The sequence below is a fragment of the Sardina pilchardus genome, chromosome 5 (genome assembly GCF_963854185.1).
Source record: "Sardina pilchardus chromosome 5, fSarPil1.1, whole genome shotgun sequence".
In the NCBI taxonomy this organism is placed as follows: Eukaryota; Metazoa; Chordata; class Actinopteri; order Clupeiformes; family Clupeidae; genus Sardina; species Sardina pilchardus.
Window position 1 is genome coordinate 23,459,829 of NC_084998.1, and position 26,359 is coordinate 23,486,187.

The 26,359-nt window shown below is 44.9% G+C and overlaps 1 protein-coding gene across 3 annotated transcripts; it reads left to right on the top strand.

Annotated features, from left to right (window-relative positions):
* Window positions 1-25,970, top strand: cpeb4b (cytoplasmic polyadenylation element binding protein 4b). 3 transcript variants are annotated; one of them, XM_062537008.1, is made up of 11 exons: window positions 1-431; window positions 1,203-2,409; window positions 12,021-12,111; window positions 15,070-15,120; window positions 16,458-16,481; window positions 17,217-17,387; window positions 18,755-18,844; window positions 19,133-19,251; window positions 19,431-19,545; window positions 20,019-20,200; window positions 21,338-25,970. In XM_062537008.1, exons 2-11 carry the CDS (start codon window positions 1,261-1,263, stop codon window positions 21,563-21,565), a joined length of 2,220 nt encoding a protein of 739 aa, XP_062392992.1. In that variant the 5' UTR covers window positions 1-431; window positions 1,203-1,260; the 3' UTR covers window positions 21,566-25,970. The 3 variants fall into 3 exon arrangements, with proteins under 3 accessions (XP_062392992.1, XP_062392994.1, XP_062392993.1); XM_062537009.1 differs by having other exon boundaries at window positions 21-41; XM_062537010.1 differs by lacking the exon at window positions 16,458-16,481.
* The last annotated feature ends 389 nt before the right edge of the window (window positions 25,971-26,359 follow it).

Genomic DNA, 26,359 nt, shown 5'->3' on the forward strand with positions numbered 1-26,359 from the left:
AGAAGGACGGCAGAGGCGAAGGAACACAGCTCTGTCAGCTGGTAAAAAGAAAAGAAGCTGCAGTGTTATACTAAAACGATGAAACCATCGGATAAGCCTACTCCAAGGAACTAGTTTCTTGTCTAGTTTTATTTTTTTATTGAATTAAATGACGTAGCTACTATTCTTCTGATCAAATTTATGATTAGCGACTGCCAGTGAAAGAGGGCTGTGTCATTGAGAAGGCAGGACACGTCAGGAGAGAGAAAACGCTGGGAAGCTACAAATTCTATTAACATTACAGCTAACTCCTCTTACACAGCTAGGTCGCTAGCTACTAAAACCATAAAATCATATCATCCATATCGGCCTCGTCGTTGATAAGTGTGGTCAAGCTGGAACAGATATCGTCAACCAACGCTTGGATCAAGGGTAACGTTAGCCCCTAAAAGGTGAAAAGTGATTTTATTTTTTCCTGGTCACTGTATCCGCTTTTAATATGTAGCGTTAACATCAGCTATCTGTTTGACTGCATTTCCTGAATTGTTGTTGAAATATATGAAAAAACCTATATGTAGTCCTCTCGAATAATGAAAAGACTGACTAAACGTCGTCGTCTTTCTGCATTTAAAGGGTGACTAGCTGACGTTACATGGTAACGTTAACGTTAGCTAGCTAATGTTAGCTTGCTAACTAGCCAGCTAGCAAGCCTTTGCCGAAAAAAGGAAGGAATTTTTTGAAGGGTGTATCTCGCATTATTCGGTTTTGGGTTTGGTCGCTAAAACCGTATAGTGTGGGAATGACGTGCATCGTTGTATTGCTTCATAAAAGGTTACCGAAATCAGGGTCTGCTGGGTAGGTAGGTAGTCGGTCAGTCGCCACTGTATGGTATGGTTGCCGGGGGTTGCCTACGTTAGCTTTGCCAGCTAGCCAGGCGTATTCTGTGGGAACGTCACGAGGCTATAATTAGGGAGAGCTAACGAACGAGTCAGAATGTAATCGAGCCAGCTACCAGTTGTGAAGACGAACCAACTGTCTTTGTTTCTGACTACACTTAACTAATTATGTTCACGCCTAAAGGCTCTGCAAACCTATTCCATTATATGACAGACGTCGCCAATTCATTTCTATACCCACAGCCATTAAGATACAGATTTTAATGTGGTGTCATTGAGACTCTGAAATGAACAATAAATTAAATTGTTTTATTTTCTCCTGTCTAGGACCTAAAGGCGACGGGATCGAATATTGCGTGGGGGATAAGAGAACTGCACCAGATAAATGGGGGATTACGGGTTTGGAGTCCTAGTGCAAAACAACACTGGTAACAAGTCTGCTTTCCCAGTAAGAATACACCCACATCTCCAGCCTCCTCATCACCACCAAAACACCTCTCCAAGCCCTGCCACCTTCACGAGCAGTAACACTGCAGGGAATGGCAACAGTAGTGGTTCCCCCTGGCTGTTCCCCACCACCAATGCCCACAGCAGCATGCAAGATGAAATGCTTGGCTCTGAGAAGGCCAAAGTGCAGCAACAGGAAATTCAAGAAACACAAGAGAAGCAGCAACAGCAGCAGTCGCAGTTGTCCCCAGCCCCCCAAGAAAGCGGGATCATATCAGAAATGGACAAGGCTCGATCTGAGGAGGGCAAGGGTGAAGGTAGCCCCTCGGATGTTAGCAATGGCAAGGAGAAGCTGCGTCTCGAATCTCCTGTGCTGACGGCCTTTGACTACCAAGAGGCTCCAGGATTAGGCACGGCTGCCCAGTCCAGTTCTTCCTCCTCCTCCCTGACCAGCTTCAACAACTGGTCCGCTGCTATTCCCCAGACCCCAGCTTCCACCATCATCAACGAGGACATCAGCTTCTTCAACCCGGCTGCCTCAGCCAACAGCGGGCCGCTGCTGTTCCAGAACTTCTCACACCACGTGAGCCCGGGCTTCGGGGGCAACTTCTCGCCCCAGATCGGCCCCATCTCGCAGCACCACCCTCCGCACCCCCACTTCCAGCACCCGCATAGCCAGGCGCACCCCCAGCAGCACCGCCGCTCCCCGGCCAGTCCGCACCCGCCGCCGCCCTTCCCCCACCGGAGCGCGGCGGCCGCCTTTAGCCAGCTGCCGCATCTGTCTAACAACCTGAGCAAGCCCCCGTCTCCATGGGGCAGCTACCAGAGCCCCTCACCCTCGCCCTCCTCCACGTCCTGGAGTCCCGGCGGGGGTTACGGGGGCTGGGGGGGCTCCCAGACCCGGGACTACCGCAGGGGCCTGAACGGCGGCGTGCCTCCCCTCAACTCCATCTCACCTCTGAAGAAGACGTTTCCCAACAACCACGTCGTGCCCTCGCAGAAGTACTCCCGTGCCAGCCCTGGCTTCAATCCAAAGTCCTGGATCGACGAGAGCGTAAGCCGGAGCGAGAACATCTTCCCTTTCCAGGTGAGCGGCCTTAAGCCTGTCCTCCCGTCCTTCTCTTCACTCTTACACCCTCCTTAGGTCCCTGACTGACTGTTTTTGCCCAAGTAGAAGTATGCACAACAGAGAACAGCATGTTATTTCGGTTGACACACGTCGACTGCAATGTTGATTATGCTAAATCTAATTTGCCTGTCAGTGCCTGTCTGGCTGTGGTGTGATGATGATGAAATCATGTGTACTGCAACCGAGGAGCGCGAGAGGAGGGCGGGGGTGGGAACGCTGGGAACACCGTTGGCCCCGATGACTAACGGAGCTTTCGCACTCATAAAAATGTAAGAAAGAATCAAGTGCCCCATCTTACGGCAGGCCCCAGATGCTTTTACAGTGTGTTCCACGGGGAAGAGAGAGAGAGAGAGGGAGAGGGAGAGAGAGAGAGAGAGAGGTAGAGAGAGATGGACGGACAGTGAGAGGGAGAGAGAGATGGATAAGCATTTCTGAAAAGGAAAAAATGGGAGGAATTCATTCGCTGGAGCCATATAGCCTGGCCTTTTTTTTTTTTTGCTTTCATTCATAATTTCACAAGTGGGTGGTTAAAGATGATGCAGTATTGCGTCTGTCACATCTTGCTATTCATTAAGCCGGTGGAATTGTCTGGAGAGGCAAAATGCCCGTGTGCTTATTTTATTGATCACGCATGGCGAGCGTGACAGCAGTGCGGGGGAGGGGGGTTGGGCTGTTAGTGGAACCCCGGTTGGGAAAAAACTGGAGCGAACGCTGCCAGAGGATCTGATGATGTTCGCACAGCTTCCTGCCGAGCCCCTGCATCGTTAGCTTGTGCGGTATGGTATAGCGAGCTTCTGCCGCGTGTGATCTAGCCTGCCTCATCACGAGCATTCATCTGAGGCTGCCGTTTGTTTTGCATACGGCTGGCTTTTTAGCACTTGGCCGTATTGCTGTGTCTTATTCTGGCTTCTGTCATGCTGCTGCTGCTGCTGCTTTGTATGTCAGATTGAGTGAACACAATTGAAGTGTTGTGCATGGGGTGTACATGGTAGGTCACGTCACAGGATAAGTGGAAATTTGTGTTATTCACAGCAGTGTCAAGTCCGTTGGCCGAATTAGTGTTTTGACTGCCTGTGTTAGGTTGTGATCTGCTACAAAGTCTTGGTAGAACAAACATTTTTCAAAAAGAAAAGCCAGTCCTGCTGTTTCCAATTTAATCAGGCTGTTTGTGTGATGATCTTGGGTAGCCTGAAGTAACCATCTAAAGCTGCTTCTCATTTGGAAAGCTGTCACTGGGTTTTTCTGAACAGCAATGTTTTATTAGTTGAATGTTGGAGACAGTGAGTGATTTTTCTGAAGACCTAGCTTGGCTCTACGTATGATAAGGAGACCAGCTGTAACTAGAGGTCAGTTGTTCCATTCTGTCAAAGCAAACATGCCCTAATGGTTAACAACAGGTGAGGCTCAAGATGGCTGTAGTTTGACCTTCCTGTTTTAGGCATTGGTCCTATTTTTCTTTCAGTAATAATGATGATGATTCCAGTCAGTTTCCAGGATGTATGTTCCTGGTAAGTTGGCTCCTAGGAAGGCATCTGATTTTAATTCGTCCTGTTGTGAACACATTATTGGCATTTGGTGACTGGGATTAGCTGATTTAGACCCACACCTTTACATATTCCCTTAGTAGAAGGCCCTGAAGTTAGACTCGACACAGTAGTGTTTAGTGTAGTGTACAGGCCAGCTGGTTGCAGTAGCTTGTGTGTCCTGTTGGATATAATGTTAGCAGAGTGGGGGTGCTACTGGAGCTTTCCAGAGAGCAGTGGAGTGGAGTCACGACCAAGAATATCTGAACTTATGTGTGAAAATAACTGCTGTCTCTGATTAAGTCTGTTGGCAAGACGACCTACTCTCGCTCACTCACGTGCAAACTCTGACATACACAAGAACACGCACACAACCTACACATTCATTTTCTTACACACACACACACACACACACACACACACACACACACACACACACACACACACACACACACAGCTGCCAGCACAGAGCCTCATTTAAGAAAGCCTATATAACAAACAGGGTAGAATTTAGAGCTGGTGGAATGGTCTGGTGATTGAGCGTCGAGGCTGAGTAAGCCCATGATTAGGACCGAGGCAGATATTAAAGGCTCTTCCCTCTCCAGGCTTGCCTGCCTCTCCTCCCCTGTCCCTGTTTATGTATTTAGCATGAGAAAAGCAGCTATTGTGCTGCCTACATGTACCCAGGGCCACCATTACATGCCACGGTTAAGCGTCTCCACCAATCAACCAGTAGGCCTACTCTAGGTTTTAAAGAGACCTGTTAATCCATACACACACACACACACACACACACACACACACACACACACACTAGGGATGCACCGATCCGACTTTTTCAGTCCCGATACCGATACCGATGCCTGGGCTCTACGTATCGGTCGATATCCGATACCGATCCGATACCATTGTTAATTAATAAACTGTATACCTCACCATGTGGAAAAGACTAAAGGCATCAGGCTTGACTTCATTCTTCATTCTTTCCCTAACTAAACATTACTGTCCTAAAAAAAATCTAACAAAATAACACTTAGATATAAAGGTAATGTATTATCATTATTATTATTATTATTATTATCATTATCATCATCATCATTATTGATTATATTACTAGTATTAAAAATAAACAGTTGTACACCAGCAGCAACTTGGAACAGCATTCAAATTCAAGTTCACAGTTATTACTAAAAAAAAAAAATCTAACAAAAAAACAATTTTGCAGATAAAAATCCCATATTAGTGACATACATTGAAACACCCCTGCCAAAATGGTGTCACCCGCGAAACCCCTCTATTTACTCATAGTGGTACGGTCCCGCAGTTTCCCCACGATAAACTAATTAGTTCACTGTTCACACGAAGTTTGAATGGTGGTAAACGGTAGAAGTTGTACGTTTTATCTAATAAATGATACATTTTTAACAGCCAATTTGAACATTTGCATGTCTTTATACCAAGAACAGTTTATACAGATGAGATGAAAATGACAATGTGTATGTGTTTAGTTTGAGTAGCCTATTTTGTTGACTGTTACACATTTACGTGTTGCCTAAATGCAACAAAACGCATGAAGATCGTAATTAATCTATGACAAATGGTGGTTAGTATAGATATTCTTTTGATCCTATGACATAAATTTGGTATCTGTATTTATCCCATCCATGAATTTAGACACTCAGGGCACACAGTGAGGTGAGGCACACTCTAACCCGCAGCAGTGAGCTGCTGCAACAGCGGCGCTAAATGGCTGGTTGCGAGTCATGGCTCAGCCTTTTTTTGAGACTATATTAAATTCGGCCCATGGATCGGCTCATTTTTTCCGATCCCCGATCCAGCTATTTTGTTCATATCGGGGCCGATATCCGATCCAAATATTGGATCGGTGCATCCCTAACACACACACACACACACACACACACACACACACACACACACACACACACACACACACACACACACACACACACACACACACACACACACACACACACACACACACACACACACACACACACACACACACACACACACACACACACACACAAACACAGCCACACACATAGCCTAAACACACAGCATGTCTTGTTTTTGCCATGGTTGCATGCTGCACCTTGTTAAACAAAGTGTTGTATTGTGTTGTCTTAGAGCTGCTGCATCATCTTTCTTGCTTGGTGCTCGGCACTGGACTAGAGAAATCTGCTGGAGTTTGTTCCTCTGGGTATATCCCATAGATAGGCTTCATTCTGGCAAGCTTTGCGGGTAACCTAATGGCTTGCTTTCTTGTAGTCTTTTTTTTCCCCTCTGAAGAATATATCTCTGAACAAGGCAAAACTGGTTATCTTTCCATGTAGTTAAACAGCTCTGCAGCTGTCAAGTGAGATTTGATCAACGCAAACAGTACATACGCCACACAGACTGAATTGGGAGAGTAAGGACAGGCGTCCGAGGTCTTTCACTCTCTAAAGCCTGGGCATCCTCTTAGCAGGGTGTAAGCGGCTAAAGCTCTCCATGACTGACTGTGTGTGTGTGTGTGTGTGGGAGCAAGGCCCATCGGGGGCATCCGCCCAAGAGCCTGTTTCCCATCAGCTTTCCCTCGGCCACCACTGGAGGTGCGTGCAGGGCACTAGAATACAAAAACGTCAGCCATTTATGGTCTGATGCAAGTCCCGTGCAAACGTGTTTTGGTGGACGCTTCGCGTTTCCTCTCTGCTTGGGCTTGAAGGGTCAAGTCATCGCCATCCTGTCTCCACCCTTGTTCTGTTTATTGCAGATTTTGAGAGCTGTTTGACTCAAAGAACATGTTCAGATTAGCAGGGACTTCTGTGTGTATGTGTGTGTGTGTGCAAATGCATACTTGTCTCTGACTGCTTGCAGTGTTTTTTTGGGTTGCAAATACTGTAGCTCTCTTATCCCCTCCGGTTCCTTGCTAGGTTTGATTGTAAAGACCAGACCAGCCAGTTCTCAGTGGTACTGTCCCAGTAATGTATTTGAAAAATAGCAATGGCCAAAGCCACCAAAAGATCACCGTAATTTCCCAACTATTAGCCGCGGTTTATACATTGATTTGTGCAAAATTTCTTCAGCTATGAGAATACACAGGGGTAGTTAATATAGTATTAGTATGGTTTTGCTTTTTTTATCTTGCATAAAGCACTGTCTTGCGGTTTATACACAATGCAGCTCATACACAGGAATTTACTGGAGGTGAAGGTGTGTATGATGGGCTCTCTTCCTCTCTATACCTGGCAAGCAAATGCACAGTTGGGCCTTCGGTGAGCACAATGCTAACACAGCAGGTTTGCAATAGATCCTTGGCCCCAGCCAGAACGGAGACCTATCCATAGCCATCGTCCATCCATCACCCAGAACTGCCTGTGCTTCTGTACTTCTTCCCTTCCTTCACAGCCAACAAATCACGAGGCTCTGTTTAGCGCTCGCGTGGCATGTTTGAAAGAATAAGTATGCACTTGGAGGGAACGCATAATTTTGCATATATAAGTGTGTTCAAAGCGGCCAAATTGGCCAGTCTTTCAAGCTTGGGTTCACCAGGACTTTCCACCATGGACTTTATTGAAAAGGGTGTTACACATGTGAGAGGCACAGGCTTGGTAGGTCACGCAGTTAGCTAAATGTGACAGCAGTTAGGGCTAAAAACTGCCAAGGGCTGCTGTCTTACTAAAGAGCATTGTTTTAGTGAGCCGTTAAATACTTGCCAAGTGGAAACGCCAAGTAATCACATTTTATGCCGCCATAAAGCTAAGGTAAATTCTCAAAGCAAGCAGAGCCACCCTCCCAATTTATTTTACCCTAATCCTGTTGATTCAAGGATGTTGTTTTTTATCCTGATTCAACTTTATTCAATCGTGATGAGTCCAGGCCAGTCTTGATGAGTTTGAAGTCCAGTCAGTTTCGTCCTTGGAAGCATCTCAGTCACAGCTCTTGGCAAGTGTCTTTCTTGACCATTCCCAGAGGAGCTTGACCTCCAAAAGCCCTGGCTAAAGTAGTGTGTGTGTGTGTGTGGCTGTGTGGCTTCTACCAGTCCTGATGCGTTGGCCTACACAAGCCAAGTAGCCATGCCAGTCTGTCATGATGTCACTGCAACAGGAATCGTGACTGTCTCAAGCCATTAGCCGTGGTTAGAGGCTCCGCAATTAGCCGCGCATAAATAGCCTGGAATCGGCGAGGATCAAACTGACGCTGTCGGCCTCTACAAGCCCCGCTGTCTGCCCCTCTGTCTCTCGGGCAACCTCCCGCAGCTCGCTCCGACACACGGTGAGGGCATGTAACAATATGACAATAGAGGTTAAAACGCAAACAATGAAAGGGCTAAGTAATGTGGGCAAGGCGCCGGGGCTGCTTAAATGATAATGAACAGCAGATAAGCAGTGGTGACCCGTGGGGCTGTTTCATGGGGCTAAATGACTGTATTAGTGAAGGCGATCTGTGAATGTCGTGAAAGGACTTCCACCCCCCCTCTCCCTCTTCAGCCTCCTACTCGCCTGTGTGTTCATAGGCTTAGCAGCAGGGCAGAGAGTGATTTTTGATGTGGAAAGGCTTTGAAATACCTCCACCGGCAATAATGTCACACACACACACACACACACACACATAAACACAAATTGCAGCATCAGATATTAAGCCCCCCCACCCCCACGCTCACCCTTTTTCATTAGTTTAGCGGTGACATTTCAGATTAATGTTGTTTGAAACACCCTTCACGTGCTGCTCTAGATCACCCGCGTCACAGCCCTTCGGCACAGGCCTTTCTCAGAAAGTGCACTATCAAATAAATAAATAAAAGTCTTAAATAATCCACCAGTTTAAGGCAGCTGTGTTTGGGGCCGTGTTATTGTGAACTACAAGGTCATCTCAACCAAGAAAGGGGAGGGGAAAAAAACATGCTTGGTGGACAGAGGTCTGGCTTCATCTGGAGTTGCCGGTTAAGCAGCTACTAATTATAGCCTCACCTTGCAGAGAACAGAAATGTAAAAATAGATGTCTGGACGAGCCTGTATTGGGAGTCGCCCTTTTGTGAACTTCCTGTCCGTCCCCTATTGGCTTGATGTATAGCTTCACCTGTGGAGTAAATTCACCTTTTATAAAATTGTAAAAAGGTAAGAAATTATTTGCTCTTGCAGTTGCCTGCAGACCTGATGAAATGCTTTGGACCAATAGCTCAACTTGGCATTTACAACCTACAAATGTGTCTGTAGTGTCAGGCTATTTGTTGGTCCCTCTTAACAACTCAACTGGCTTTAACCATTTTAGTCGATAATTTTTTTCCCTTCCCTTCCAAGTAGTTCGGTTTCATGGCTACACAGTTAACATAATTAGATTTGCATTCATTCATTTCAGCAAAGGCTTTTATCTAAAGTGGCTCAGAGCTGATCTACATTTCCCTGTTCTTATTCTATGGCAGGCAGGGAGACTGAGTCGGAAAGAGGGGGCGGGCAGCAGAGGAAAGAGTGAACTGTAGGGTGAGAGATGGAGAGGAATAAAAGGGTGATATGAGAGAGTGTGTTGGAGAGGGAGAGAGGAATATAAGGGTGATATGAGCAGAACGAGAGAGTGTGTTAGAGAAGGAGAGGAATAAAAGGGTGATATGAGGAGAGTGCGAGCGAGCGAGGGAGGGTAAAAATAGAATGTGTGAGCATATGCGAGCGAGCGAGAGCTAGAGAGATGGGAGTGGGGCAGATTGACCTCCACTTCTAGTGGAGATGATTTGGTCGGTCTGTGCCGTTTTAAGCACTCTGACGGTACACTGTACATCGCCGCCGCCTAAGCCGCAGGGGGATGAAGAGATCCACGCACATGCCGGTTCGTGACTGTGGGGAAGGCCGATCAGATGGTTAATCGCCATGTCTGCCAATCCAGTCAGTCGCCTAGCAACGGTAGCTACGCCCATGGAGAGGCCGCGGAGGCTGGCACGCGTTGGGTGAAGCTCAGCATGTGTTGCATTGTCATGTGTTGCTATTGTTGGCTGGGGAATACAACAGTGATGTGCTCATTCAAAGAATTTTGTGTAAATATTTGACATCAGCCGTATGTGGGAAAGGAATAATTATGACAAGTTTTATTTTTCCGGACAAAGACAATGATGCAACATGTGTGTTATGGCCTTGTTTGTGATTCCTACTGTAATGTTCTGTTAATATGGCATAAGGCCTGGGCAGTACATTGAAAATGTTGAGGCCTTCTCCAACCTCCAAATTTCATTCATGTCAGTGTTGATTATGTCAAGTTGTATACATAAGCTTGATAATTACAATTTTGAGTGTTTATGTCTGATGCCATGAACAGATGATTGTTTTGTAGAAATTATAGAAAGTGATAATTTAAAACTTGACAAAACACGATACATTATTGTGGATTTATCACCATCAAAGTACCTCTGTGAATTAATTGTGATATTTGTTTGAGGTCTTATCACCTTATGGATTGTAGTAGGAACTCCTCCTGGTTCATTCAGGTGTTGTAAAGCATATTGTTGGTGGAGGACAGAGATAGTTAAGGCCGGCACCCACCGGACACGTACGCGGCGCACCGCGACAAGAAAAAAAAAAAGAGAACTCATTGTTTTTAATGGAGCAAAGCCCACTAGAAACATCTGCCTCATGGTTGCCGCACACAGGGTTAGAAAACTGTTCTAAAATCCTGCGCGTCAAGCCCACATCACTGCACGCTGTGTCTGGTGGGTGCCGGCCTTTAGGGTCTTCAACTTTAGGAAGCTGCCGGCTCTCTGTGCTGCGCCGTTAGTATGGCGTCACCCCCCCCAGCTCCTGCTGTGGGGTTGTGCAGCCGGGTGCAGTGTGCACTAATGGTGCGCAGCTTTAATCTTGCAGGGGGAAATGTGTTGCGTTAGCCTGGCGAGATCTCTACCGTTTCATAGCAACTGCTGCAAGTCGACAGAATCGCCCCGGTTCAGTCTCCCACAGGTTCCTAGTGCTGCTCGCTGTGATTGCGAAGGAGGCGATGGGGATGGCGAAATGCAGTGTGAATGTAGCCCACTGAAATATGCAAACCTTCAAGTTGGCATTTCACAAAGAGATTTTTGAGGAAGATGAATAATGTTTTTTAAGGCTTGTCCGTCATTTTACAAGTAGGCTATACAAACCTAGCTATCTTGTGGCTAGTTTATGGGTTGTACGTTTAGATCTCCTCTCCACACCTGAGCTCTCCTAATTCTCTGGTGTTCTAGTGCTGCTGTGTGCGAATGGAAGGCTTGAAGTGACCAAGCAAGCGTGATCTGTAGGGATCGTGGCCCCCACAGTCACGCGGAGTTGGACTTCTCTCTGCCATTGTGCGCTGGCAGTGTTGGGGCGGCACTTCTGCCCAGGCAGGTTAAACTGGCAGCCAAAAGCGTCAAGGAAAAAATGTCAAGTGACTCTTTTCTGTTCGTGTGGCGTCAACAACACATTGTGTTGCGGCCCAATGACGTCAGACTTTTCTTGTTTGATGGCAGCCCGTGTGTGTGTGTGTGTGTTTTGTAAAAAGTCCAGTGTTGTGTGATAAATGTGTTATCAGACTGCCACGTTGAACTGGAGCTTAAAGCCACAGAGTCAAGGGCTTTCAGCTTTTAGTTACTAGCGTCAGCTGTTTCTTTTCGCCCGTGGAGTTTAAAGTACACGTCAATCATTTGCCCGTTCTGAACTTCAGCCCTGCAGTGCAAATTTCATTAAATATAATTAGGATGTTAATGTAAAGTATGTATTGTTCAAGTTTCCAGGATATTTCATATTCCCTGAAGGTTTAGACAACAGGAGCAGCTATTTTGAGAATAAGTTTGAGTTTGGAATTTTAAATGGGTTTATTTCACATCACCGTAGCGCTTGGATTAAAACTGTCACTCTAACAGTATCAGTACACTTTATGTTCTGAAGGGTCTTTAGACTACAGATGTGTAACCCTTGTGTTTTGAAGGACCGCTGTTGCACTTACAATTGACAAGAGACCCCTATATTAATCAATTCCTGTCCTTCACCTTCTCTCTCTCCCTCTCTGTCTCTCTCTACCTCTTGTCTTCCATCCCTCTCACTCACACAGGAGCGCACTCGTTCGTTTGATGGCTTCAACATGCATTCGCTGGAGAGCTCCCTCATCGACATCATGAGGGCTGAACAGGACACCCTTAAAGGTGAGGGCCGAGTGGGACGAGAGAGGCGCACTGCGCTCTGCACTGCACTGCACTGCAGAGAGGGGGGGCATTATGTATTCAATACGCAATGGAAAAACAACAGCAACCACAACCCAGCGTAATGTAGTCTTGGGCTGAGAGGGCAAGAGCGAGGTAACTCTGTGAAGTGTGAATGCACTCATAATGAATAGGTTCATGCATGATTAACACCCGTGAGTGGTGTTTCGAGGTCTTTTTAGGTTGAAATATCACTGATTTGTTCGTTATAAACCAGCCTCAGTAAAATATGTTGTGTCTGCATAGAGCATTGCCTTCTTCCTTTCTCCACTGCCCTCCCTGACCACTGGCAATGTCTCATATCAGATGTCACTTTGTGGCTTTTCCATTTTGTTTTGAACGAACACACACACACACGCACACACCATGAGATATTGCTTCTGGTACGGTGTCCTCTACAGTGTTTTAGGTTCCGATATTGTCTTTTGCTCTTTCTGTGTCTGCTTCTGCTTCTGCTTTGCGTCTCCCCACCCCATCCTCTCTGTTTCATCCTCTCTGTTCTGTTTTCCTGCCTGGCTCTTGCCTCTGGTCACCTGTTTAAACGTTCCTGGAGAGTGCCGCATCTGTCCCTCATGTGTTATGTGCCTGGTTTGGAGCGTGGCAGCCCAGCGGCTAAGAGGGCTTCATGGGTAGACTAGAGCAGCCCCAGCCACCCTGACCTACAAAAGCCCGCCGTGCAGCTGAGGCATAGCTCCAGGCCAGAGCTTCCACAGGGCCCTGTCTCGCCATGGCAGGCCCAGGGACGAGCTCCTGTGCTCGGTGTGAGGGGGAAGAGGTAGTCACCCCCCCACACACCCTTCACATTACTCTTCCCCTTTCTATCCCCCTCTACATTTTGCGCAGTTGTGCAGTTTGCCACGCTGCAGGGTTGGTGGCATAGTTTCATAGCGATGAGGAGGATAATGAAGATGGATGGAGTGCTTAGCCTCTCTGGTGTGGCTTTTTAGGCCAAATTGCAAAGACTGGGAGATGCTTGGCAGAGAGAGAGAGATTCTACAGCGGATCAGATCATAAAGCCTATCTCCTCTATTTGCATCCGGCATTTGCAGAATCATCTGAGGAACAATTCACTGCCTCCATTGAAAAGACGATGAGGTTTCATTTTGACAGGGTGTGGTTGTGTTTGTAGGAGGGGAACTCGCCTCTTTCCATCTGATCTCCATATCCAGAGCAAACAAGCAGCAGTTCTGCAGGTTGCTCACCAGATAAACTGCAGGCCCAGTGGAACCAGAGCCCACTGCAGTGGAGCAGCTCAAACACGCGCAGCGCGCTTGTCAAAACATTTCAGCCCGCTCCACTTCAATTTTCTGAAGAGCAGCCTGACATTTATTTAGAGTCAATATAATTCTCATGCAACATTTTTATGGCAGCCATGTTGCGTCCAGGCACCAGCTGCACACAAAAGGTTTACCAGACGAAAATGACGGAGTGCAGCAGAGTTCACTTGCGATGTCCACCTCCTGCTTTGATTAAAAAAAAAAATGGAAGATCAGAGCCAGGCGTTGCCTTTGAAGAAGCACCTGAACATAATATAGACCTGCCTGGTTCATAGGGTTGTCACTGGAATGCATGCCGCTGTACCAAAGTCCTTGTAGGCAAGCCTTGACACTCGGCAGCCATCTTGGCAAAGGCACCTATTTTGGGCAAACAGGATCAGGCTATGTAAATGAATAGGCGGATTCATGAATCCACATAGAATGGACAAACAGTCCCTAAAACAACATGGCTGGAATCATGGTTTGAATCGCACGTCAATGGCTTAAACCTTTCAGTAATCACTAGGCATAAAAATATATGGAAATACGTATAATGATCAGGTAAGGCAATATGTCAAATAGTCTGAATGGCTCTTTATAATACATGGCAGGTCTTCTACAAACAGATTGGCCATCTTGTTACAAACACGTTTCTGTGATTTGTCTGTTCCCTTATGATATTTATTTTTGTCCACCTTGTCGTGTAGGCTGATACTTTAATAACATGACATTGCTCCATGCTTATGATACCACTGCGTTATGCCCCTAGATCAACTGTGCACACAGTGGAAAGTTGTTAAATCACATGAGTATAAATTGTGTGCCTTAGGTTCCGTTTAGGTCATGTAGAATCTCCTAATTGCATTGTCTGATAGTCCGAGGTCCTCTAGGTGTCTGTTGATTTGCTGTCTTCCTTCAGTTCCTGCTCTTCTCATTGGTAGCTTACTGCAGTACGCAAACACAGGCACCAGTACTAAGAGCAAGATATGCAACAGCATATCTCTGCATCCTCTTAAGAGCAAGCAAGAGGGGGGAAAAAAAATCTGTTCCAGAAGAGTTTGCTTTGAGCGCTGTCCAGCATTGTTCCTCTGCCTGAAAAGGTCTCTCTGTGTGTTCTGCATGGTGTGTTGGCACGGGCACCGCTTTGGCCAGTCCACTGGTCTGCCCTCTGATTGGAACTGGGAAAGGAGTGGAAAGGAACGCGAGAGCGAGCGAGTGAGCGAGAAAGGGAGAGAGAGCAAGCGAGAGGGAGAGAGGGGGTAGGGAACGTTACAGTAACCCTGTGCTATTTGCCCTAGCCACATGCCAGCCACAATGGCTTTACTATGGGCATATTTCTCCCGTCCGTGTGCCCCCCTCCGCCCCCCTTCTGCTGCGGGCCCACATCATGGCGCAGTGGCACTGGGGGAGGGGAGGTGAAGCAGCACTCTACAGGACCCAGGCCTCCGACTTTGGCCTGCTTGAGTGGAGTTAGCGTAGAGTCTGTTAATGGTGTTTTTGTACACAGGTGTTGGAACACACATGCACGCACACATGCACACACACACACGCAGGCCCACACACACACAAACACACACACATCCATCCATATGCTATATTTCACGTTGGTAAAGCTGGTAATGATTTATTCTCTCCTTTTCTTAAGGCCGGCTTGGATTCACACACCCTGCTGGAGACAGTCCTTTGCCCATAAATGGTACGTAAATAGATTTTATTACCTTTCAGTGCCGACGGCTCAACCCCATACCAAAAAGGATGGATGCATAGAAAGAGGGACGGAGGGAGGGAGGGAGGGAGGTTGGATGGAGAGAGGCAGGTTGTATATGTTGACTTAGTCAGCGAGATTAGTACTTTGTTTGCACACAGGGAACAGGCCTGAGTGGTGTACGTCTGCTACCCTACGTTCTTCATTGTTCTCTCTCTCTCTCTCTCTCTGTTTCTCTCTCTCTCTGTCTCTCTGCTTCTCTCTCTCTCTACTTCTCTCTCTGTCTCTCTCTCTCTCTCTCTCTCTCTGAGCGAGACACAGCCACAGTGTGCCTGTGCAGTGTTTGCATCTTGGCCAGAGGAGGCGTAATAAGCACCCTGGGACTCCTCCACAGACTCCACTAAATGACAGAGTGGAGCTCTGGACGTGGCCTAGGGGAGGGGAGGAGGGGGGGGGTGGGGTGCAGAATGGGCGTCACTTAGGTCATGGTGCGTGTCATGGAGGTTTGAGGGGTGTTGAGCTAAGTGTGTTTAAGAGGGCCTCGGTCTTTGCAAGTGAGGCCTATATTGGGTTAAACCACCCAGTGTATTCTTGTGTTAAATTTAATGGGGGGCTCTTTAAAGCTCTAAGGAAAGTTTCTGTGTTCATCAGTGTTTTTGGGGATGCAGAATAGCGGATTGTAGTTTACTAAAGCTGATAGAGCTGCTTTGTTTAATGTAGAATGCTGGATCTTCCACCTGCAGGTCTCTCTTCCCACACTCCTGACATGCGTGTTATTTGAAGGACTCTGTGTTGTTTTTGGTCAAACAAATGAATGTTGCAATTGCATTTTGGAGCCTTAATACAAAATGGATCCACAGTAATTCACAGCGCAGCTCTGTAAATTGAAGATATTTGATTGAGCCTGTGTATTGATGAATAGTTTAGCCGTGCCCCATTTTGTGAGTGGGCTCTTCAGCTCCTCAGCAGAGATTTTTCATGGGAGGGCAGATATTTGTTCTGATATTTACCCTCAGCCGATTCTTCGAGTAGACAATAGCCCTTCAGTCAATTCCAATCTTACAGCCAGCACCATTTACTCCAAATTGAATTGCTATTAGGCCTCAAAAGAGATGGGAGTAAATAAAAGTTTGGATTAAATTGAAAGTTATTGAAGATCACATCACATGTTTTTTGCAGGATTTGACAGATTATCTCTAAAAGAGGCAATAGCTTGATGGGGCCTGTTCAGATAATGGGCTGAAGGTTTTTATGGGACATTGGGGGGGGGGATTTTTGTACATTCATGTCTGTCCACTCATGGGTCATCTGTCTTATTTCACAAGCAGCAAGGAATTATGGGAGGAGACGAGGTAAAGGAAATAATTTCAAAACCTTTTGAAACTGAGCTTCACAACCCACTTCTCTTGATTACTACTGAACAAATAAGAATGACTGAATGTTCTGCTGTCAGAGGCAGCCTGCATGATGTGATTTTGGGGAAAAATCATGTGAGAAGGAACTGTGCATGCTGCTATGGGGTCATATTAATCAGTCTGTGTGTGTGTGTGTGTGTGTGTGTGTGTACGCGATTTGGTGTTTCTGTGCATTTGTGGGTGTGTGTGTGTGGGGGGGGGACATGGGCCGGTGTTGTATTCATGCTATTCTCAAACCCCTTGAAAACAGAGAGCGCTATGAATATCTAATGAAGGGCAAAGACAACCCATGTCTGGTGACTGAACGAACACACACACACACACACACCCACAGGGACAGACACACAGACACTTCTCATGTTGCGGCAATGGAACAGTATTGTCACGCAATTGGATAGGGGCGACATGCATTTCCAGCGCATACTAACGGCTGTAATCATATGGAAATCAGACCTCGCTCTCCTAGACTCGGATCAGATGCTCATCAAACTGTTCCATGGCCTGGTGCTTGGGTTGTGAGTGCTTCTGTGTGTGAGCGTGCGTCTGCGTGCGTCTGTGTGTCTGTCTGTCTGTCTGTCTGTGTGTCTGTGTGTGTGTGTGTGTGTGTTTGTGCTCAACGTTCTCTTGCCCCACTCCACCTGACGGACGCCCGTCTCTGGCTTTGCTCCGCAGGCCACTCGTCCCTGTTCCCCATGGAGGACGGCTTCGGGGAGGACGAGCGCGGGGAGCAGAGCCTGCCTGGCCTGGGCTCCCCCCACTGCTTCCCCCACCAGAACGGGGAGCGCGTGGAGCGCTACTCGCGCAAGGTGTTCGTGGGCGGCCTGCCCCCGGACATAGATGAAGGTGAGACTGCTTTTTATAACCAAACCCCAAAACTCTCCCCAGTCTCCTCCTCTCATCTCTTGTCTCTCTCTATCACCCTTTCTCTCTCTTTTTTTCTCTCTCTCTCTCTCTCTCTCTCTCTCCCCCTCTCTCTCTCTCTCCCTCTATCGATGTTTCTCTCTCTGTCTCCCTCTCATATGGCTCTTTGGTTATCTAGAACGGTGTCATAGATACACAACCATTCATGCATCCCTCGTTCACGCATGTGCCCACTGCTCACTTTCTCTCCTCGAAAACAAACAAGCGCTCGCACAACACGGTAAATGTTGTCTCTGACCACAGTATGCATACTATGGCGCTTGAAGGTTCAACGTCCAAGTGTTCCCAGATGAGTCAGTGACTAAAGTTCACAGAGGCTCCATTTAAAAAAAAAAAAAAAAAAGAAAGAAAAAAGAAAACAAATTGGCGCTGGCTATAGCCCAGTCGTCGTCGTTCTCCTCCTCCGCGGAGCTGGCCCTGGCCCTGTAGGAATCATCCTTAATGGATTTTTGGACCTTTTTAAAGGAAGTTCCATTCAGTCCCATCTGTTCCGGATTGGGAAGTTTTCCACTGCTGCCCGAGCCAGCATGAAGCAGGGCATGTCCTCCAGTGGAGCACGTGGCCCCGCACTGTTTATATCTCCAGCAGTGGATGGAGTTTAGACAGTCAGGTGTGCTGGAGTGTTCGCTCCTCTCCTCCATGGCTATCTTTCGTCATTTGTGGGTTTTTTTCCCCTCTAGTGTGAAATTGCATTAGCCTGATTACCATCGACTTTCAAAGGCTCTGCGAGACTTTAGTCTGACCAACAGTCTGTGCTAACACGGTTTCTTGCCAGCGCTGGTTGACCCGCCTCCTTTAAGTGCCTCGGTTTGCTACTGGTAGATGTCAGAAAGCGGATTGCCGAGTTTAAACCAATAACAACACTCTTTCCGCTGCTTTGAACACGCCTCTACCCAGAGCCGTTGGAGCTGCTCAAAGTTGATTGGTTCTCGACTAAAGGGGGCAGTTCCGCAGATTTCGGGAACTCAGAAATCCTTCTCAATGAGCAGTTGACCAGACCAGCAGCAAAAGCCTGAAGGCGTTGCGTCACTGGGAGGGCGTGCCAGGCTAAAATTGCATGGCATCCACACTCACATTGTATTGATTTAAACAGCCACGTTTGTTGTCCGCGTTCATATCTCATGCTGATCAAACTCTTATGCAGCCTTTTTCCTTATATTTTCTACACCTTCTTTTTCGTCATTCTCTCCCTTTTCTGTCCCCCTTCTTTGTCTCTTCTTTCTCTCTCTCTCTCTTTCTCTCTCCCTCCCTCCCTCCCTCCCATTCACTTCCTCTGCCTTGTCTTCCAGATGAGATCACAGCAAGTTTCCGTCGCTTCGGGCACCTCTTTGTGGACTGGCCTCATAAGGCCGAGAGCAAGTCCTACTTTCCTCCCAAAGGTGAGTGTCTTCTCAGAGGAAGAGGAGGGGGCTCATAGTGTAGAAGATGCCAATCTCCGCTTGATGGTCCACTTCTTCGCCACTTGAAAGTGTTTTTAAGGCCTTCGCTTGAAATATCAACATTTTACTTCTTTTTAGAGGGATTTTCTTTCATTGTATTCACACAAATGTGTTTCTCTCTCTTGTGCTCGCTCTCTTTCTTGCTTTCTTTTTTCTCTCTGACTCACTCACTGTCTTTCTCTCATTCTCTCTCTCTCTCTCTTGCTCTCTCACTCTGTGTGCGTGCAGGTTATGCCTTCCTGCTGTTCCAGGATGAGAGCTCTGTTCAGGCCCTGATTGACGCCTGCATTGAAGAGGATGGAAAACTTTACCTCTGCGTGTCCAGCCCCACCATTAAAGACAAACCAGTGAGTCTCTCTCTCTCTCTCTGTGTATAAACAGATGAACTTACACATTGTGTGTCTCAACTAATCCTTTACACATTCATACACACCCAGTGTACCAATGGCCTCATATGATGCACTATGCAGAGGCGTGAGTTTTGTGCTGCTGTGGGTGAACCTGTGTGTGTGTTTGTGTCAATCAGGTTCAGATCCGGCCCTGGAACCTGAATGACAGTGACTTCGTCATGGACGGCTCTCAGCCTCTGGATCCGCGTAAAACCATCTTTGTCGGCGGAGTGCCCCGCCCGCTTCGTGCAGGTAACTTGACACCAGCTGACTCATGTAGAAACGTGTTTAACCAATGACATGTATGGATATACCTCGGGGGCGGGGGGCGGGGGGACCTATCAGGAGGGGCTTTCTGGTTTGCCTTTAGGAAATGTGACCATATTTTGAAAATATCCATTTTGGGGGAAAACACACAAATGCTGAATGCTAAATAATAACAGATGTATATGTGTTGTAGTAGTTATTTTTTCAGTACTGTCTCCTAAATTATGACCAAACAACTGCTAATGAAGACCCTCTGTTTGTCTCTTCTCGCTTTCCCTCTGTGGCTGTCTGTTCCTTATCTTCTATCCCCTTTTTTATTTCTATTTGTTTGTTTTTCATTCTCCCTCTCTCTCTCTCTCTCCTCTTTCTCTCTCTCTTTCTCTTTCTCTCTTTCTCTCTTTCTCTCTTTCTCTCTTTCTCTCTCTCTCCCTCCCTCCCGTCCCCATTCCCCTGTGCAGTGGAGTTGGCTATGATCATGGACAGGCTGTATGGCGGCGTGTGCTATGCGGGAATTGACACCGACCCCGAGCTCAAGTACCCCAAAGGAGCAGGGCGGGTCGCCTTCTCTAATCAGCAGAGCTACATAGCGGCTATCAGCGCTCGCTTTGTGCAGCTGCAGCATGGGGAGATCGATAAACGGGTGAGCTGGGGGGCCTCTTCTTTGCTTTCACACAAAACACACACGCCCACTTCCACACACACACAAACATGCGCACCCAGTGACACACACACACACACACACACACACACAATATACACATCATTCACAGAAAACATAAAGCATGCAGAGAACCTTGGACACACACCCAACACAAGCCCTTAGCAGATATGTGGGTGTCAAAAATATTGTTGCCTTTGCAACACCCAGTGTTTGGGTGGTCAGGATTCCTCCCTGATACAAACAGTTGCTTGCTCATTCATCCTGTACCATTTGACACGCCATTCTGGTTCTCTGAAAGGTTAAGATAACATTTAGAGAACATAGGAGGCTTAGAGGCCTTAAGAGTCTTGGGCTCTTTAACAGCTTTGTGTGGCTCTGCATTCAAATACTCACAAATTTAAATACTCAATTATTCAAATAGCCCCCAGTATTCAAAGTCACATTCAAATATTCCAAGATCACCAAAATAAGCAAAGGCTTTTTTGTTCTGGTTTATCAAGTTTTTCAGAGCATTATGTTTTTGGTTGTCTTTGTTTGGTTGTACACACAGCTACTAAACTTTGTTTTCATTCATGGTTGCAAAACATTTTTTTAGGGCCTGTTTTATGTGTGTGTGTGTGTGAGCGAACACCTGTGTTCAGCTTATCTCTGTGGGAACCTGCAGCAAAAGTGCCTTTCTCAAGGTTTGCTTCCCCTTCATTCAAAGAGTCAGTTATTGTCTCCCAACAGGGAACGACCTGAGTTAAGTCAGTTAAGTAATGTCATATTGGAACAGGGAGCTGGCAGACCTACCCGCTTGGCTTAGGAGATTACTACCTGTCCAAAGCATTAGAGCTCTATAAACATGAGTCATAGTTTTTCCCACATGCTTGATTGGTTGGCATCATTTAAGAGCTTCTGGGTCCAAGGGCTTCAGATTGTATCAGTGTGTCTGAAAATATGTGTGTTGTGTTTATGTTTTGTGTACTTCAAGCTAAATGACATTCTTTCTATCTCTCTTCTCTCTCTGTGTGTGTGTGTGTGTGTGTGTGTGTGTGTGCGTGCGCGTCTGTGCGTGTTTGTTTGTGTGTGTGTGTGTGTGTGTGTGTGTGTGTGTGTGTGTGTGTGTGTCCGCAGGTGGAAGTGAAGCCATACGTGCTGGACGACCAGCTGTGTGACGAGTGCCAGGGCACGCGCTGCGGAGGCAAGTTTGCGCCCTTCTTCTGCGCCAACGTCACCTGCCTCCAGTACTACTGCGAGTACTGCTGGGCGGCCATCCACTCACGCGCCGGCCGAGAGTTCCACAAGCCCCTGGTCAAGGAGGGCGGAGACCGGCCTCGCCACATCTCCTTCCGCTGGAACTAGAAGGCAGGCGAGAAAAGATGCTAAAAAGATAATAGCCCGATGTGGAGAAGAGAGTGAGTGAAGGAGGGAGAAAAGGTGTGAGAGAGGGGTGAAGAAGAAAGAAAGAAAGAGAGAGAGAGAGAGAAGCGAGAGAAGGGGGTAGGCAAAAGAAGGAGTCGCAGAAACATTGTATAAATAAATGCACTTTTCTGTTGCTGGTTCCTTTAGTTTAATTTAAAGATTTTAATTTGTAACTTTAATATATATTTTAAAAGTCAAACCTTTGAAAAGAGGAAAAAATGGATTTTATTAAGAATTGAAAGAAAAATGTATGTACACAAAAAAAGAACTCATTTCTCTATTTTTTCCATTAGAATTTATTTTTCTGGTTTTAGTGCAAATTGAGTTGTGAATTTTATTATTATTATTGTTGTTGTTATTATTAATATTATTATTATTATTATTATAAATCCTCCCTAAAGTTTGATATTCTTAACCAATTGGCTCGACCCACTATGTGTGTGAAAAATCCATTTAGACTCGCAGTGTCTCTGCTCCATCATGGCTGCGTGAAAGGTGCACTTAGTTCTTTACCTTTGAGTGCAGATATGACGTTAGACCCTCAGATTTAAACCAAAGCGCAATCACTTTTGGTTTCTGTAGAAAAGGAAAGCAAAGAAAGGAGAGAAAAAATTTTAGACTTCAGACTTCAGATTTGCAGATTCTCTCGAAGATCAAACGACCCGAACATTCGCTCATTGAAAGGCCGCGCTGATTTCGTTCTCTGCTACTTGATGTGAGTGATTTATTCCCCCTTCCCCTCTCCCCTTCCCCCCCGCAGGTGTTTTTGGGGTGCGCTTTGACCTCCATTTTTGACATGCAAAAACTAATACCTCAAACCTAGCTGCTAATGTTATGAGTAACGTGTAGAGCCCCAGCCGGTCTCTTACTCCTCTCTCTGTCCCCTTCACACGCTACCACCACCGCCGCCGCCAAGGGAAAGGACGTCGGCAAAGGCACTTTGATTTCCCAAAACACTGCTTTGTCAGTTTCCTGTGATTTTTTTTTATTCTATTATGATTTTTTTTTACTTTTATTATTTTTATTTTGTTTCCTCTTTTCTGTCTTGTTTTAAACCCTGCTGGATCTGGAGACGCTCAAGTGAAGAGAGGAGCAGGGTGATGCTTTTTGGGGAATGTACAGTTTAGCCATGCAGTGATATTGGGATACTTAGAGACCCACTCATATATTTATATAGAAATACCAGGTACACATATACCAGGTATATCATACCATATATATATATATATATATACACACCTGATTCTTCTTGACATGAGGGAACAGTTTGTCCGTGTTTGTTTCAGAATACTTCTTTTTTTCCCTTCTTTCTTTCTTTCTTTCATTTTAAACCCTGAAGCGCAACTATACTACCCAGTCCCCTCCTTATGTGATGCAAGTCTCGATCTAAGCAAAGACCCAAACCGAGAACAGAGCAAAGGACAAGTTACAGTGACCGAGAGGAGACAGAATGCACACCGGAGAGAAGGGTGTGTGTGTTTGGGAGATGGAGGCAGTCTGGAGACTAACACTTTTGCTGAAGTAGCTCCCTTCTGGGGATTTAGTCTCTGTCTGTTCACCTCTGTCTCTCCCTCTCAATCTCTCTTTGTTAAGCAGAGCTACAAAGACCAGACCCCAACCAAAGAGAGCAGTCAAAAAGCCAGGGACACTTTGTATTTTTTTTCTTCTTTTTTTGTTTCTTCCTTTCCATCATTATCATCCATCTGTCCTTTCCTCCTTGCATACTCTCTGTCTTTCGTCAAGTCTTTCATTCTGTCATAATTTCCCCTAAAACAATCGCTTAAAAAATTGTGCGAGATCCCCACTTTTTTGGTATCCCTCTCTGCGTGAGAACCTTAAGGAGTCCAGAGAAACCAAAGATTGGCCTTGAATTGATAAATGGTGCAAGTCAAAATCCATGGCAACACTAGTGAAAACAACCAAACCGACCCTGCAGCCTGGCTCAAGGGCCTTACTACCGCCCCCCTCCCCCCTCTTTCCAAAGGTCAAAATGGAGAGATGAGTTGCTTAAGTTGTCTTGTGTTGAGGAGTTTGCAATAGGTGTCTGATATTGAACAGGTTTTTCTTTTTTTCAAGTTGGTTTATTTTGTTTTTGGTTGCAGTAGTATTTTGGAAATTACAAACATAACGAAACAAGAAAAAGGATATATAATTGGCATAGAATCGACAAGCTTACTTTATCTGAATCTGCTAGCTTGTAAATGTCAGGGAGTTAATGCTGAACTATAACTTGATACACTAGTGAGAAACTTATCCTCGTGTTGGCTGGGTGGTGCTTCTCTGCGCTTATTCAAAGTCATCACTATAACTCGGGGGTGAGGGGTGAACACTTTTAGAAGTTTAAAACACTTTTTGAAGAATTTGCTGTTGATGAGATGATGAAAAGATTATTTTATACATGGCCTGCTGATTTTTGGTACAGTGTTTTCTAGCTAAATTATTTTGTCATGCACATAGAAACATTTATTATGCACTACTTTTCTAAATATTTCTTTTTTCCAACAGTCATTTTAGGCACATTTTTCACAAATGGGAAAACTCCTTTTTGCAATACCTCAATTTTTCACATTGTGAAAGGTAGCTTTTATACTTTTGTTACTGAGAGAACTGCGTATATGGAAAATTTCATTTTAAAGAAAAAAAAGTTAAGTGATTTTAATATATATAATTTTAAATTATGCTTTTTATACATTTCAGTGCTGCGGAAACTATAAAACAAAGTGTGCACTTGTGTTAATGCGACTACTGCAGAGGAGGGATCAAAGTGTATAGCTTAAGGTCTTGGATCTTGTACACTAGTTGAACAGGAAAAAAAGTATAATAAATTGGGGAAACAGACAAAAACAGCATGGCGTGAACACATCGTCTTTTAGAAATTGAATGTCATTGTTTTGGGTAAAAATGGCTAACCTAGGTGGTAAAAAATGGTAACTTATTTTTTTTCTTGCGTTTCCATAGCTGGAATCTAACTATTATAAGGAGAATGCAAAATTGATTCATGTTAAAGCTGACTCTCGTATCAAAAGAATGGATGTTTGGTGTTTAGATATTTTAACATTTGAAAATATATATTCTTGAACTGCCAACTAGCTCCTATTGTAATCCTTAGCATGCATGGAAGAAAAAAAAAGATAAACAAGTACAATTAACTATTGAAATTAATTGTTGTGGTTGTGCACCAGATGTTTAAAGTTTAATTTGTTAAGGACACCCCACTCCCTTTCATATGTCGATCTATACATACTGGCCCCTAACAACCCCCCACCCCCCACCCCCTCCTTTCAGGCCTCTGCAGAATCCTCAAAAAAATAACAAAGAAAAAAAGTAGCAGTGTTGTAACATCAAAAAAGAAATACACTGTTAAAGACCTTAGACTCATCCCTACTATCTGTTTTTAAGTACGTAAATACATTTCTTTCTTTTTTTTTCTTTTTTCATTTTTCTTTGTCTTTGCGGAAGGGGAACTTTAAGACTTGAATGTGGTAGATGTTGCAAGTTAACTTCGAGTTGTTATGTGCAATACTTTTTTTTTTTTTTTACTTTTTCCAGATAAAGACTCTTTGCAATGTAATTCTTTAATGCCATTTTTAATTGCAAACATTTAAAAAAAGGATGTTAATGTTTTTCACAGTCATTTTCTACTGTTATTGTAATCCTTTACATGCTGGTGTTTGTAAAAAGAAAAAAAAAAGACAAGACTATTTGTACTAATATAAATAATTGAAGTTATTTTTAAAACATTAAAGGTTTTGTGCTCATTTGCTTATATTGATTATTTCAAGCTACTGTGATTGCATTGTAATTATTAGGTCAATAATGTATTTAGCTGTTTATTGGTATATTTTTAATTGGAATGTATAATTAATTTTTATAATTTTGATCAGATTTTTGTTATATTTTTGAGGTGAAGCTTTTAATATGTTAAAGTGTCTAGTTTTTACTAATTGCTATATTGTGCTCTACAATATATGGTTCACATTTTCTGAAGGAGAATAAATATTTAAATATTTGTCTGTTAATGATGTTACTTAATGGCAAAATTTCAATAGTTTTTGTGTATGAGAAGGTTGTTGTATTTATTAATAGCATTTTTTACTTAAGATATCACCTTAATTTTTATTGTCATTTCACTTTATAAGTTCCTATTTTTGTATTTTTCTTTCTAATTAAGTTATGTAATAAAATGTCCATATTCTAGGAGTTGGTCTGTAGAAGTGCTAGTGTAACAAAAAGAAAAATCTAATGTTATTTAATTGTTTGCAGCCAACTATTTATAACAATATGCATAATTTTTAAATATTTGTAATGTGAAATGTTGAATGAATAAAACCTAACTGTGATGAGATGTCGGTGTGGCCAGCCTGGTTCAATATGCCCATCTACACAGTGACACCCACCCTCCACAGTCCTCCCTGTTGAGGTCACACACAGGATTATGGGGAACATAGTCACACACACACACACACACACACACACACACACACACACACACACACACACCCACACCAGTTTCCCAAGAGCTCCCTCTGCAGGCTATTTTCAGTACTGAATAACTGACACATTCACATAAGCGGGCAGGAGTCGATACATTTAGTGATTATGTCACAAAACACAACATTATTGCACACTCTATCGCAATCTATCTAGAGATACATTCGACACTTGTAGTTTTCCTTTGCAAATCAATGAAGTACATAATGACCACGGAATATTTTACTCCTGTGTACTAAGAAC